Source organism: Carassius gibelio, chromosome B9 (genome assembly GCF_023724105.1).
Source record: "Carassius gibelio isolate Cgi1373 ecotype wild population from Czech Republic chromosome B9, carGib1.2-hapl.c, whole genome shotgun sequence".
Classification (NCBI taxonomy): Eukaryota; Metazoa; Chordata; class Actinopteri; order Cypriniformes; family Cyprinidae; genus Carassius; species Carassius gibelio.
Genome location: NC_068404.1, coordinates 15,760,138 through 15,775,864, shown reverse-complemented (window position 1 = coordinate 15,775,864; position 15,727 = coordinate 15,760,138). Strand labels below are relative to the sequence as shown.

Sequence of the window (15,727 nt, the reverse complement as noted above, 5' to 3'; positions counted from 1 at the left end):
AAGGGAAGGCGTCCACCTTCTGCCACTGTCTGCGCGCCTTGTGAGTTCATTCCCAGAGTTCACGCTAAAAGAGAACTGAAGGAGATGCTGCTTTTCACTTGAATGCAGCACCTTGGCTAGAACTCAAACGTCAGCCGGGACACATCCATCTTAAAATGGCAACACCTCAGTCATCGGAGAATGGTCAGAGGGATGCTGTATTAACCAGAATCGGAGTGTGTGAGAGACGAGTCAAGCAGAGAGAAGAAAATGGCTGCGATAATTGATCAGTCAAGTTAAACTGAATCAAGCCCACACATCAACAGTCAAGGGACAATGCCACAAACTAGCTTGCAATCAAGCCAAAAACTAAAAGCCCAGGCAGTCTGTGGCTAAGCAATAACCCCCCATTAGAATGAATCACGCGGGTAAGCAATGAAAGTGCACATGAATGACTGAGCATCAGAGCTTTGGATCAGAGGTGTCATAACACAGTGAGTCATCAGCACAAGCATGACTGAACATGCAGAATCACAAGAACACGATCCGTTATGACATGATGGTACATGTCCAGATGAGGACAATTGCAGATTTGCTAGAAAGAGGGCAAAATCTGACGGGGCAGATGCACATTCTGTTTGCTGTATTTTCAGATATTTCAAGTGAACAACAGCAGGCTTTTTGGAAGTATATCTATAAAACAAAAGTTTCAATTTATAAAAAAAATCTAAAATCAATCATCCCAATGTCATCTAAACCAGTTTAACTTTCTTTCTTTTGTGAAACATATAAAAATTACGTTATACTTGGAGTTTTGTTTTTTCCATATAATGAATGTCAATAGGGTCCAATGTGTTTTTTTTTAATTCGTCAGTTGACACTTTCAAAATCATTTGAGACATATTTCAAGTGTGTATATTATGACAATGGTCTTCTTTGGGTGAACAAACAGTTTACTGATCTAGGATTTGCCAAAAAGTGTTTGAGAGACAGAAAGTTCAAAGTTTGGTTGCTTAGCATGACCCTCTAAGCTCCTGCTGGTAGAAAATGTAATTACACCATTCTGGCAGCAAACGTGAATCTTGCCTCGTGTTTGTACAATAAAAATAAAAATAAAAATGGATTTCCTATGAGCAGAGACAGAATATTTGACATCTCATACTTCCAGTGACTCATGAGCACTGAAAAAAATAAAAATAAATTTGTTTTAGCTACATTTAAATACATTTCAACATGCGTTTTTTTTTTTTTTTTATGTAGCTAAAATAAATTGTTTGCAACACCTTACCTTAAAAAAAGTATATTTTTTTCAGTTTACAAGATGAGAAAGTGGTACTGAAGTCAGGGGAAATGCTTACAGACAGTTTTCTCCAGGTATTATAGAAGACCCTAAAAGTCAAAACACTTGAACCAGTTTGATGACTGTGTTCTTATGACTGAGTCTGTAACAGTTTGGATGGGACCTTGATGGAGCAGATGGGGCTTCACCTCACAATCTGAATCAAGTGATGTCCATCAGTTGACTGCGGCCATTTCTGGTGCCTTTTAGCTTCATTTTTTAATAGTGTAAGGAAATTGTAAGGACATACATTGTCCATCTTTTTTTAGAGTCTTTGTCCTGAACACAACACAAAATCACTCTGATGATTAAAACTGACCTGTCACCCTGTTCCAGAACTCCTGCTGCTGTGTCAGAGACATGCATCTTTAGTAATCGTATCCATTATAAGCTCTGATGGAGAAGCCTTACCTCATCACATCAAACTTTTTTTTCGGAAAACCATTTATGGGATTCATGTTGTGTCCCCAGGTTTCAAAGTTAACTTGTTCAGTGGTCCAGAGACATACTGTAAATTACATTATATAAACTGAGAGCCATACTGCATACTTCCCAGCAGGTGAAAATCACATAAAAAAAGCTAAATTGATTTTGGGGTTAACCAACCTCTCACAATGCAATAAGGTACTAAAGAAAGTTTTTGCAAGTATTACAAGTACTTACGTAAATGAAATGACTTTCATTTCTGCGTTGCTCTCAGTTTCTGCTTTCCACTGGCCACAGGGATACTTTGGTGCGTTTGATTAATTATTCTTGGCTAGATTAAATTTTACATTTCACAATTTTTTTTGAACTTCATCATGCTTATTCAAAAATTCATGGATCATAAAAACAGAAAACATAAAATAAACAAATCAGTAAAAGCAGAGTTGCATCTGCCATGAATAAACAGAATAATAACTAAACATTTACCATGTTTCAAGATTTCAATCAAAACGGATCAAATACCATACAGCACTTGAAACTCTGCTGTTCAAAAGTTCAGGGCCTGTACTTGAAATAATACTAAAACTAATTATATTTCACAAGGATGTATCAAACTGTTTAAAAGTGACAGTAAAGTGGTTTACATTATTGCAAAAATTGTTTTTCAAATTAATGCTGTTTCAAAGTTTCCACAAAATAATTGGGTGAAAAAACAAACAAACAAACAAACAAATAAATAAAGTGGTACAACTGTTTTCAATAATAATAATAATAATAATAATAATAATAATAATAATAATAATAATAATAATAATAATAATAATAATAATAATAAATGATTCTTGAGCACCAGCTCGATGATTTCCTAAGGCTCATGTGACACTGAAGACTGATGAAAACAGGATAAAAAAAAAAAAATCAGTTGTATTAATATTTCAAAATATTACTGCTTTTGTTGTATTTGTGATCAAATAATTGCAGGCTTGATGAGCATATTCTTTTAACACACACATACATCAAAAAACAAACAAAACAAAAAACTTACAGACCTCAATCTTTTGATTGTTGTATGATATATATACAATTCCTATTTTGATAAATCATTTTAATAGAGAACATTATTACTATACACACAAAGCCAAGCAGCTTCCCTTTGGCCGCCTCCGTTAGTGAATTCTAATTCAGCGTGGTATGATGAAGCAGACTTATACGTATAAAAGTGGTCCTTCTCTCTTAAAGGTGGGTTCTCTCCTCTGAGTGGCACATAAAGAAGACACACTTAAAAGTGATATAATGTTCAGACCCCTGCGACCTTGTTTTTGTGAGCCATGTAGAAAGTAGTAAAATTCAATCAAACATCCAGATATAACGATTACTTAAAAAAACATTAAAGAACCAATCTTAAATAAACAGCACAGTATGAGTGATGTGGCAGGCGCCTCTGAGAGCTGGTGTGAGGTGAATAAACATCACTAAATGAACATCAGGGGCTGAATGACCTCTATTCATCGGCATTCAAGCCTTCTTCCTCTTTTCAGCAACACTACCTCCCTGACTGTAGACTTCCCTGGGCTTCATACCCGTCACAAGCCTCTCGACGATCCTTCTTTGATGAATTATTTCACTTAATGGAATAAAGACATTGACCATTATTAGGTTTAAGCGAGCTGACGCCAGAGTTTCACTTGCACACATGTGGCACACAGTCCAGGATGCCTAAATCAAGCCGATCCTATTCTCGCCGACGGCATTAGTGCCTCACTTGAAAACAAATTAAAACAATGTGACCCAGTGAGGCCGGACACAGAATGGGGTTTGTCTTAAAAAACACACCACCATCATGAGTCTGAGTCCTATTTGCACAAAAAAATCAAGAAATAAATAAAGGACGAGGGGAGGGGGGCAAACAGGTAATGCTATTTATCTCGCCAAAGAAACTAATGTGCCTTCGCAAGCTGGGATAAAAATAACAGACTCATTGAGTGCCTATGTGCTCAGTGCCTTGGAGGGACTCTAATGCATTTTCATTTAGACCAAACTCAGATGTTATTAGGACCGACTCTCTCCGGCTTCATTTCACTCTGATCTCAAGGCCAAAGCAGACAAAGTGGGCCACTTTCTAGTAGTCTTCTTAAAAATCGTTTAGACTGAAAACAGCGAAAGGCAAATATACTCAAGAATACTCGAAATTACTGTTATCATGGCATCACAGTCTTGCGTCTACTAGATTTTATACTATATATTTTTTTTCCTACCTCCTAAAGGCCATTGGTTTTAAATTTGTAAAAACAACTGTGAAAAGATTTGGACAACATTTTGAATTAAATGAAATTGTACAATTATATACAGTTGCTGGTTGTAATCAAGGGTTTGGGTTTTGGCAAGCATTGCAGCTGCTCGATGGATGAAACATAGCATCAGTGCTTGAATATTTAGAAAATATTCCAAATTACATTCAACTCATATTCAAAACATTCTAAACACCTAGAATTAATTGGTGTAGGTTGATCCAAAGCTGTTTAGCCTTTATAGGACTGTACAGTATGATTGTGCAGTTTATACTACAAACAGCGTATGAACCGGCAACCGGCTGCAAAAATTTAGTAGATTCTTCTTTAGTGTGATGTTCTTTATTTGACATCCTTATTGCTTAGCCACACAATGGTACAGTATACACATAATCATGTTAATTTGTTCAATTTAAAATGTATGGGGGTATGTATTTAAAAACAACAACAACAACAACAACAACAAAAAACAATAAATGATGATTACGGACAAACCACTCATAACAAACACTGCCACAAAGGTTACGAAAATGAAAAATGTTGAATTTTGATTTCATGGTGACTGAGACTGCTTTACATTATTTTGAATGAGGTCAACAGAGAAACATGGGAGTCTGAAAGAAATCATAAAAGGTTCTGCTTTGTGTGGCTCATCCACTCAGAACATTATACATTTATTAGTTTTATATTTTAGTTTCTACTTATGTAAAGTGAAATGTTGTTGCAATGAAAGATTCCGTAAAGCAAATATAAATAAATAAATTACAAAGTTATTTTATTTCTGTATTTAAGTATTTAATTTACAGTATTGATGTAACCTGTAACCTGAATTAGCGATTCTTACCTTGAAGTTGCATATACATGTTATTATGTCCCCAATTCTGAGACACTCGCCATCAAACTTGCAAGTGTTGGTGTCACAAAGGAAGAGATCTGTGTCCCGGTCATCATCCCCTGCAACAACACGAAGAGCAAAAAACACCATGAATATCTGCATAAACACAGCAGTGTCAAGACACTACCAGCACAAGCAGGATAATGTTTTTTTCAAGCACTTCTGATAAAAATAAGTCAGCAGAACTAAGGGTACGAACACGTCATCCAGCAGGCAGGCTGGCAGGGCTTCTGAAGGGTTTATCAACTTGTGATGAGCACCTCCATTCGCCAAGACCATATTTTACTCTTGAGACATTTTCTTATCTGGAATAAAACAAGTGCTCATGGAGGAATAATGATTCAGCACATGGTGAACTTCTTGGAATCGCCGCATGAGAACCTTATTCAGCTTTTATAATAAGCTGAGTACATGCTCTGCAAAATATTCTTATTTTGCTGAGGAGCCGGACAGACTCCAAAAAAAATGCACTTCATCAAAAATCAAGAGCTCACAGACACAGTTTAAGTCCACGAGGATTCCTTAAGATGATTACAATCAAGATGAGTTGTTTCAAAAACAGGCCACCGCTGAGTCAAAACCTCATTTTACTATTCAGCGTAAAGCTGACTGCTGTTCATTTAACAATTAAGCTCCAAGTAATGAGTTTACTCATTAGGCACTACATCATTCAGCCCTTATCTGATACCTTTTATAATTATGCTTGAAATAAGCATCTCTATCATTTGCTTAGTATTAAAAAAAAACTACACAAACATTAAGCAAAGAATAATATCTCATGATACATTCCACATTACCAGCATATATTTCGAATCAAAGTGCCATATATCATCATAATAAGACTATACGACACAAAACAGTGGGTCCGCTCATGTGCCCTGGGATTTTTGCTGTCAAAGCAAATAAGCTTCTTGCAAGTGCTACACAGTATTTTTACCCTGTGTTATCCGGTGAGGCCTGGAAGCTAGAAAGAACCAGAACATTGCTCATTGTAACGACAACACCAGAGGACATGCAGCTACTTTAGGCCCCTGCTAAAGGGCCACATACAGCGTGGAAATATGTCTTACATAAGCTTGTGGCTTATTTGCATTTCAGCTAAAAAAAATTATCAATGCACCTCAAACGGTGCAAGGGGGCAAAAAGAACAGTAGTCTTGCGAGACAGTTGCAATATTCACATTATGTGCCTCAGACTCAGTTCTGGAGACCTTGAGAAATTATGCCAGCTCTTGGTATGAGCATAAATCCCTAAACTTAGTAGCTGTTCACGCTTTGCAGCAGGAATATTTCATTAACATTCATCTTGTTCACAATCTGTTCTTAAGGAGCTGTGATAAACTGACATTCAATCAATTCAGCCTACTGAAGCAACAAATACCAGTCAGAGAATTTGCCAAAGCTAATTAGTCAAAACCATTGTCAATCCCTTGGCTTACTGATAAAATAAGAATTCATGCCTTAATTTGAATCTAATGCTTCTTACACAAAACATTTTCCTTAAATTCATTCCTCACATTTTTGAGGCAGCATCAGTAGAAGTCCTAGATTCCTTGGTGCCTTAAAAGCATACTTCACCAAAAAAAGCAAAGAAAAACAAACAAACAAACACTTTCTTATGCAGAACACACACACACACAAACACACAAGATATTCTGAAGAATGTTTTTGTCCAAACATCATTGTACCACCACTGACTTAGTGTTTAAGAGTTACTGTTTGAGAAAAATACAACTTTATTATCAAACATACAAATAATTGTTCTGGAAGTTGCATTTAAGATCCACTTGGCTCACAAATCTAATGTGGCACATTGCTCTTTGGTTTGAGCGGGCATTATGCATCTGCTTGCATTATTGATACAAGCACTCCCTCTGCGAAGGCATACAGATGCAAAACATTTTGTCACACCTCTACTGCTTGGCTGCCTTTCCATAACTGTGTCATAATACAGTTTGACCTTGCAACGCAGGTAGAGACATTTGAGTGCATGTCTGAAACATGCAGTATTCAACAAGGCACCTGGCAACAGGAGCAGGAGGGGGAATTGGTGTTATGGATCGGAGAGGAACATGGAGCTCTGAGTCACAAGAGCTTTTCTCTCACCAGACACAAAATCCTTCTATTCAGACTAATTAATCTGAAGCAGTGGCATCCTGTAGCGACACTGAAAAAACACATTCCATTAAAATAAAACAACACATGAGGTGCCACTGTTTCAGAAACTGGATAAGAAACACACCAGATGACCTTGAAAAGATATTCTAACACACACACACACACACACACACACACACACACATATAAAACAATACATTAAAGAGTCAGTAAGATGAAAATTCTAAGCTTCCCATCCTTGTTTATAAGTCCTGTACAATAGGTTTAAATCCATCCAAGGTTAAAAAACATTGTCATTTTGTCAAAATATCATTTTAAAATTACCTCAATTCTCAGAGATCCCCAAACGGTTCGCGCAAAGCTGTTCAAAAGATTCAGTTTCCTTAAACCCCACCTTTCGGTAGCATACTGTGTTCTGATTGGTCAACTGACAGAACCAGTTTGGATTGGTTGTTCTGCACACACCTCCACGGTAAACAATGCGTTAGCATCTGTTTGGGGTGAATTATGTCTTATTCCTCTCATCGCGAAGCAAACAGTAAAATAAAAAAAAACTTCAACAGTCTCGCTGCTTTTTCTTCTGTGTGGGTGTATTCAAGCGTTTCAGTTTGAATCTGAATAGCGCGTTCAGCGTGGTCACATTAGATATAATGAAGGGAGACGTGAAAAACAGACATTGCGTTGTTTTCATATGGATTACTTTATCACAGAATATCTGTTAGCAGCCCTTGTTACACTTCATTTTAATGACGTGTTTGTAAATGAAGATCAGCGCAGACAAAAGCTGCAGACAGCACACATACTGATAAGACGCTCGGTTAGAAAACAGACACATAACTTCATAATCATACTTCGCGTTGTGATTCGGAAATGCTTGTTGGTCTAAATAAAGTTGGTAATCACCCTCTTTTATGGCCAAACGCTTTGAAAATCCCGCCTTGTACTCACCGAGATTAGAAAAGCAGTCATCAGTGACATGTTGTGAACACAACAAAAGGGATTTGTTGTACTGCTCTGGTATTGTGGTAAAAATGAATTTTAGCCATTGGTTCTTCTGATTTTCATTCTTTGGCAGTGAAAATAAAACAAACTTGCCTTTACAGTTAAAAACACACTGTCTCCTCGACATGATGCTATCACACCAACCAGAGCGTCTGTGTGGGTGGGTGGGGCAGGTCAGAGTTACGTTTCTCCCAAGACGGTAGGCGGAGATTATTATGCAAAGTGTTCCTAGTGACGTACATAGAGATGGGCAAAAGATTTGAAATCTATAACGACTCGTTTCAGCGATTCAGAGTCGACTCCTTACTTTAGAAGCCAGTAACTTTATAAATCGTGTACTTTTTGGTTTAATTACTTTGCACTTTGTTTACACTGATGGACAGCTACATCATACACTGTAATACAGGTAATTTTTGATGTCCCATCTGTGTGGCTCTTTAAGAATGATTCAACAGTCTGGACCAGTGTTTACCAACTTCTCGTCTTCTGAACTTTCACAGCCACACAAATAAATTTTGATTACCCTTTTATCAACAACAAATCAGAAATGTGTTCTGTTTACAGAATTGTGCATTTTATATTATTTATTATTACAAAAAACTGGTTTCAACCAAAATAAGGAGTCAGTGATATCTGTCTATTCAATGAAAGGCAGTGGGGTTCAAAATTGTTATGGACCCCACTGAGATTCTACAAAATAAATTTTATGTTCCACAGAAGACATAGTCATAGCAGGAACAATGTTTTCTTTCCTTTTTTATTTTATTTTAAGTGGTGGTGAACTATCCTTTTATGTAACCCTTAAGAAGATTCTTATGTACCCCCTGAGGTCCATGTTCTCCTGGTCTGGACCATCAACAAGTTCAAAGCCATATAAGGTTAGGACAGGAAAGTGAAAACAGAGACTGAGGAAAGTTATCAGGTCACGCTTGAGGAAATGAGCTCTGTAAACAGGCAGTGGCATCCTTGCAATTTTATTACGGTAATTAGTTCATCAAGGACACTGAAAGGCCTCTAAATGCTTAACCAGATTTTAAACTTAACCAAGACATCAGTCAGATAATTTGTTTAAATGTAAATAAGCTTTTGGAAGTCTGTTAAAAATGCTTTTTTTTGAGCAGGGGTGGGTTACCATGAGCGGAAAGGAATTTTGTTCTTCTCTCTTTAAAGTCTTTCTGGCAGGACAATCTTTCAGTAGCTGTCTACACGGAGAGATAAGATCTGTTTTCCTTTTCTTTGTGAAGAAAGCGCTGTGTGTGTACGGACAACAAGAGAGTAAAAAAAAAACATCCTGAAAATTTCAATAAAAATTCCTCAAAGTCATTCCTTGAAGTCACAAAGCAATGATTAGAGCAGCCAAACAGGAAATTACATCTTTCATCCTAAGATGCTCTACTATCTGACGGCTCACAAAAACAAGTTAAAGCAACTCTTCCTGAATCCAAAATAGACTTTATCTAAGTATGAACACAGTTTGGTTTAAACGCAGGATTCTTATGAACTTCAATGTATGTGTATATGGAAATGTGACATGCAAACAGTCGCATGACACACGGCCGTAAATAAGATAACAGTTGATGCATGACTATCCACAACAATGGTTTGTAGAGTTCTTTTGGAGCTGTCACTAGCAAGGCAAACACTATATTTAACCTCCCGACAAACATATCTTATACTGATATTAGAACATTCTGGAACACATTACATTTAGAACAAGAGTATATATTACAGACTTAAAAGAAGGTTATAGAATTTATACTATTCCTGTAGCATTAAACTAATACATCCATTAGATCATATTAATAAATATGTACAGACAAAAGTTTGGACACACCTTCTCATTCAAAGAGTTTTCTTTATTTTCATGACTATGAAAATTGTAGATTCACACTGAAGGCATCAAAACTATGAATGAACACATGTGGAATTATATATGGAATTATATACATAACAAAAAAGTGTGAAGCAACTGAAAATATGTCATATTGTAGGTTCTTCAAAGTAGCCACCTTTTGCTTTGATTACGCTCTTGGCATTCTCTTGATGAGCTTCAAGAGGTAGTCACCTGAAATGGTCTTCCAACAGTCTTGAAGGAGTTCCCCGAGAGATGCTTAGCACTTGTTGGTTCTTTTGCCTTCTGTCTGCGGTCCAGTTCACCCCTAAACCATCTTGATTGGGTTCAGGTCCGGTGACTGTGGAGGCCAGGTCATCTTGCGCAGCACCCCATCACTCTCCCTCTTGGTCAAATAGCCCTTGATGCCTTCAGTGTAACTCTACAATTGTCATAGTCATGAAAATAAAGAAAACTCTTTGAATGAGAAGGTGTGTCCAAACTTTTGGTCTGTACAGTATATTTTTAAATACAACACGAAATAAATATTTTTAATTCCTTAATATTTTAAAACATTATTTCAAAGCTGCGTAATATTAATGCCACAAACATAAAACAAAAAACTAAAAAACAAACAAACAAAAACAATTCAAAATAATAATTTCAAATAGTTTCAATGGCAATGGTCACAAAAAAAGACAGTCCTTCTCTCACGCCATTGGTTAAAAAAAAATAGTTGTCTCTGAACAATGATGCTCTATAGGCAAAACTCTTTTAAAAAACAAACAAGTTTTCTTTAAGGTTGCCATAAAATGAACATTTTACATCCTGGATTTTTTTAGGGGAAAAAAATGGTTTAATTCTTATATTAATATGCTGGATAACATACTACTCGTTAAGTCAAGTCACCTTTATTTATAATATTAATTTAATAAAATATGTACCTCACAATGTTTAATAAAAACATCAATCAAATCTTCCAGTGAAATCTGTTCTCTCTGGTGATAAGATTTCTCCAATCATTTAGGCTGATTAAACTCTTCTTCAGAATCCAGTCATCAACTGATGGGTAGAACCAAGTCCCACACTTAATTTTTCTTTTTTATAATTAGTTGCATACAGATGTAAGGTACACTCTGGAAGAAAACCTCTGTTGCTATTTCTGTTTTATTGACACTTTCAGACATTCTATATAAGGCCACATATTTGCTTAGTGCCTCATAGTTAGGGATTCCCACCAAGTCCGTTTAAGATTCTAAAGCAACAAATTATAAAAAAAAAAAAAAAAACCTTCATAATCAGTATAACCTTGGTAACAGCTTTTGAATGGGAATTTGGAGCAGCGTAATTTGTCCTATGGCTTGGCCACTTTTGCATAATAGCTATTTAGTAGCTAATAGAAGGCAATTTAAAACAAATAGGTTGTAAGTTATGGCTGTAACTTTACAGTGACAAGTTGAAGGACAGATTTAGTATTGAGAATGTGTTGCAGAACTTTGTATCTTACAAATACACACGAAGAACACAAGATTGTACTAATTAAAAATTCCACCTCCAATATCATAATTAGCCAACAACATCCACTTCATCAGTAACAGAGCTCTAACAGTCCTAATTAAGGGTGTTGCCAGTGCTACCTCCAGCTGCTTGTTTCTTCAGTCTGCAGTGAAATAGGAAACTTTGTTTGGCTCAAACACCTGGTATTGCAGGTCTCCTCGCTCTCCTCAAGAGTGTCGTAATTTTATCAAAACAAATGAGAAGTGTGAGCCAAAGTTAAGTCTCACAATGTGCCAAACGGGAGAGTATCGGGGGAGATGCAGATTGTTATTTCTGCCTTCACAGCGAGATGATTAATTGAGAGAAGCAAGCTGCTAGAGACACACATATTCTAAAGGTGAAGTGTAGACAGCTCCACACGTCGGACCAGTTGTCTGGCCATTAAAGAGCTGGATTTCAAACCTCAGGGCATTGTTATCAGTTGAAAATGTTTTTGGCTTTTGTTTGAGGTGAACTGTTCAGAATGTTCTGCTCTTTAGAGATAGAGAAGTAGAAGAAGTGTGTTTTAAAAAATCTGGATACGTGTAACTAATATGAAACAACTCTAACAAACATCTAATACACATCAAATGTTTAAAGAGGTAGTTCACCCAGAAATGAATATTCTGTTATCATTTACTTATCCTCATGTTGTTCCAAAAAAGTATAACTTTCTTTTGTGAAACACACAAAAACACACAGAGCTTTTCAAGAACGGCAAGGTCTAAAAACAACATTGAAAAAGAATAAATAATTATTATGTGCTCCACAGAAAAAAAAAAACAGTGGCTACATCAATTTTTTTTAATTTATGAAGAGTTGACGCAGAATTTTGATCATAAACAGAAAAGATACTTCAGTAATAAGGCATGCAATTTGCAAAAGTATTCACACTACCTGTATCCACTGACAATGGCCTTAGGTTAGGACTGTTGGCTAAACAGCTGGCTTGCATTTGTTTTGCTGGACATTGCTGCTGTGTTCAGCGCATAATTCAGCGCTGGGAATTTAAACTATATTCAGTCAGTTGGAAATTCAGGTTTTATGCCATAACGCTGCAGGTTCCTCTCTTACGTTGTTATAAATGCACTGCAATGCAATGTCCAAATATGTAGTCATTCTGTTTGCTGTGTGCACTAATTCAACAATAATGTAAAGGGACAGCTAACCTAAAATATATTAAAATGCTGTAAATTTGTTCCAAAACAACATTGGACACACTGATTTTCATTGAAACAGACAAAAACACTTTTTCAAAAAGCTTGACAAATGTGCTGACAACTGTTTGAATAACTGGCTCTAAATGCTTTTAAATGGCACCCCTGACAATCAGATCTGCTATTAAAAAAACTCAATTTATAATACCAAATACTGGCCATACCCATTTGAATAGAATATTATCTGTAAACCTGTTTGATTATGGCAATAAGTGTTAAGGTTTTTTTTTTATCTACACTGATTGTATGACTGCATTTGAAGTCAGGATTTACTAGGAAAATTAATTATATATTATCAACACCTTTTTGTAAACCATGGAAACACGAAAGTGGCCTTCAGGCATGTCTGCGGTGGAGTTTCCCACGTCTCATGCATGCCATTGCCATGAGTTGTATAACCAAAGTGCAAGCAAGAGGCAAGGACAGACGTTTTGGAACGACACCTAATTTGCCCACAGTAACCTGCCGACTGATAGTCAAGCTCCACGGCGGGAAACTGAGCAGAAATATGCGGCGAGCTCCGAGCGTCCCTCGCGCGTCAGGGCGCGCATGATGATTATTTCACGTGCATCCGCAATCATCTGAACGGCGCTCACAGTGAGGGTGAAAGGTCGGCCGCAATCCAAATCAAAACACATTTAATATTGCAGTCGACAACGGTCTGATGATACAGATTATTATGCCATCTTGATGGAATTGTTAGCAAGAAATGCCTGGTTTCTAAAAGGATTCTTATACGTGCATTCTTCAAGACGGCAAGCATTTAAACTTGACAAAAATATCTCCACTTGTTCACTCGCTGTATAACTTTAGGTAAGAGAAGCTTAAAACTGTCCAATACCAAGGTAAAACTTTTGTGGTTGTTGTTGTTTCTATACAAATTATAGATTTGTATATACCCACCCCACCCCAAAAAAAAAAAACCAAAAAAAAAAAAAAAAAAATACAAACAAACAAACAAACAAACAAAAAAGCCTACATGAAAATAAAGAATTCTGAGTAAAAGTAAATTCCTTATACTATAGAATGACGACAAGTGCCGCTTTTCTGGCCACTTAATGCTAATCTGCCTGTTTGGGGGTAATCAAGGTTTTTAATGCAGAAGCATCCGTTTTTCCTTTGAACGCACTGAACTTGAAAAACAGGTCAATTCATGTAGGAAATGTGGTATCAGCGACTGTAGACTAATCGTGGTTTGATCCGTGCGAACAAGAACTAGCCATTTAAACCGCAGGCAAAACAATATCTAAAAACAGTTGACAGTTTATTGAGCGGAGAATAATAACGATTATAGATCGACTGGGTTACACGCTGCACTGATTTGAGGCGAGTATAATTGTGACGGAGAAAACTATTCATTTTTGTTCCAATGAAGGTAGCATTATTTACGTATTTCATAATAGAAAGAACGGGAAATTAATAATAAACTATTTATAATGTCAGTAAACTAACAGTAAACAGGTCTTCAGCATCTGTTTAGCAGCAGTGAACTGCATAAGCTTGCTCCACCATACATTAGGAACAATTTAGGTCAATAACTTATGCTACTTGTATGATAAACAACCGTCTTCCGTTGCCAAGGGAACGTCAAACCGTATTCCCTTCAACGGACTTCTTGAACATCTTACCCGAGCAATTCCATCCAGTCGGAGTCTGACAGTCGCTGAGAGAGGACGGGAATGCGCCAAGTTGTTGCACCGGGAAAGTGGCGAGAAAGGACAAGACTGCAATCCATACCCAGTGTCCCACTATCCGGCTCCACTGATGCGGACTTCGGGGCTCGTGTAGGGCCGCCGCCACCGTGACACCCATCTCAGTTCCCCCGACGCTGCTCGCAGACGCACAACGACAGCCCTGGTCCGAGTGTTGTCAACTTTGCCAATGCGCTTAGAAGCCAAGGGAGGGACATTTTCCGACAGACGGAGTGTGCCCCATGAAGCAGCTGTTTCTGGATGACCGGAGCGAGGATCCGCCCGAAGCGAGAGGGTGCAGATATGAATGAGAGAGGTCTGGATGCGATGACAGGGGAGGGATGGGATCGGGAGGGAAGTGATGTTCAAAAAGCAAGGCAAGAATAAAACGACGCAAGGGGTGTTTTTAAGAAACAGAAGTGGGGCAAAAATTCATATATCCCATTCGAGTGACATGCCGAAGTTACAACATCCACTGAGGCGCGGCTTAGAGAGACTGTCCTTGGTCCTCAGTCCGTGCGCTCGCGGAGAGCCGTGAGTTTGTCAGAGTCTCGCGGAGGGACATTCCTCTGTACCTGTGAACCACAATAACGCACTGAACGCGAGCGGCAGGTTTCCAGAGCGTTTCGGATCACGTGTTCTTAAGAAACCGGGAGGGGCGGGACGATCCCGCGATCTGATTGGTCGAGAGGGATGCAGGAGTGTCGGGAGCGAAGAGATGGTCCAGCTTCAAGCATATCGACGGCCAGTGCAGACTAGTGTACCCCGTAGTCTACTTTAACAGAGCTTTGGTTTGCAAACGCGTGGGCGACGGGCCATGCCGAGAAAGTATTCTCAGTAATTGAGCACTGCTGCTCTGAGCACGATGGCAGCAGAAATCGATCGGAAACTTGCAGGGTTGTGAAATGATCCCCGTGTCCTAAACAAAAGACTTACAGCATTAGAGAAAACCAAGGGGCCAGGCGGAGTTCACGACTGTCTGCGACGCTCGCGGATGAACTGCGGTGGAAATGTAAATTGCAGAGACGCTAATGGATACGGGTCGCCAGAAGAGCGACAGAAATTGCATTTTTAATGACGCAAAATGTCGTCTAAGAAAATCGATGTATCGAGGATGCAAAAAAAAAACAAAAAAAAAAACATTCACATTCTATAGCAAGCAAATGGCATATTATATATGCCTCTTTTGACAGCAATTGCAGTCTTGCTGATTGGTCTCCATTAGCTATCAGCTCACTGTTATTTTTCCTAATTGGAGATTGTGAGTGGACAGCCTTTTTCATGTCCACCCATAAATCTGGCGATTAGTGTGATGGCTAAAATGCTAAATTTTGTCCTTATTGGACCATAAAACCTTCTTCCAGCCGAATTAATAATTATCCACATGGCATCTGGTTAACTGTAGC

At 37.9% G+C, this 15,727-nt stretch overlaps 1 protein-coding gene across 2 annotated transcripts in view; it reads right to left on the bottom strand.

The window, feature by feature from the left end:
- LOC127964566 (tomoregulin-2-like) overlaps nt 1–14,916 on the bottom strand; it is a 54,777-nt gene extending 39,861 nt beyond the window's left edge. Inside the window, exons 1-2 of one of the 2 annotated variants that reach the window (XM_052564792.1) lie at nt 14,259–14,916; nt 4,877–4,986 (exon numbers count right to left, since the gene is read on the bottom strand). In XM_052564792.1, coding sequence (XP_052420752.1) covers nt 4,877–4,986; nt 14,259–14,442 — 294 coding nt within the window. In that variant the 5' untranslated portion in view covers nt 14,443–14,916. The remainder of the gene's footprint in view (nt 1–4,876; nt 4,987–14,258) is intronic. The other variant, XM_052564791.1, reaches the window with a different exon arrangement.
- Between the last annotated feature and the right edge of the window lie 811 nt (nt 14,917–15,727).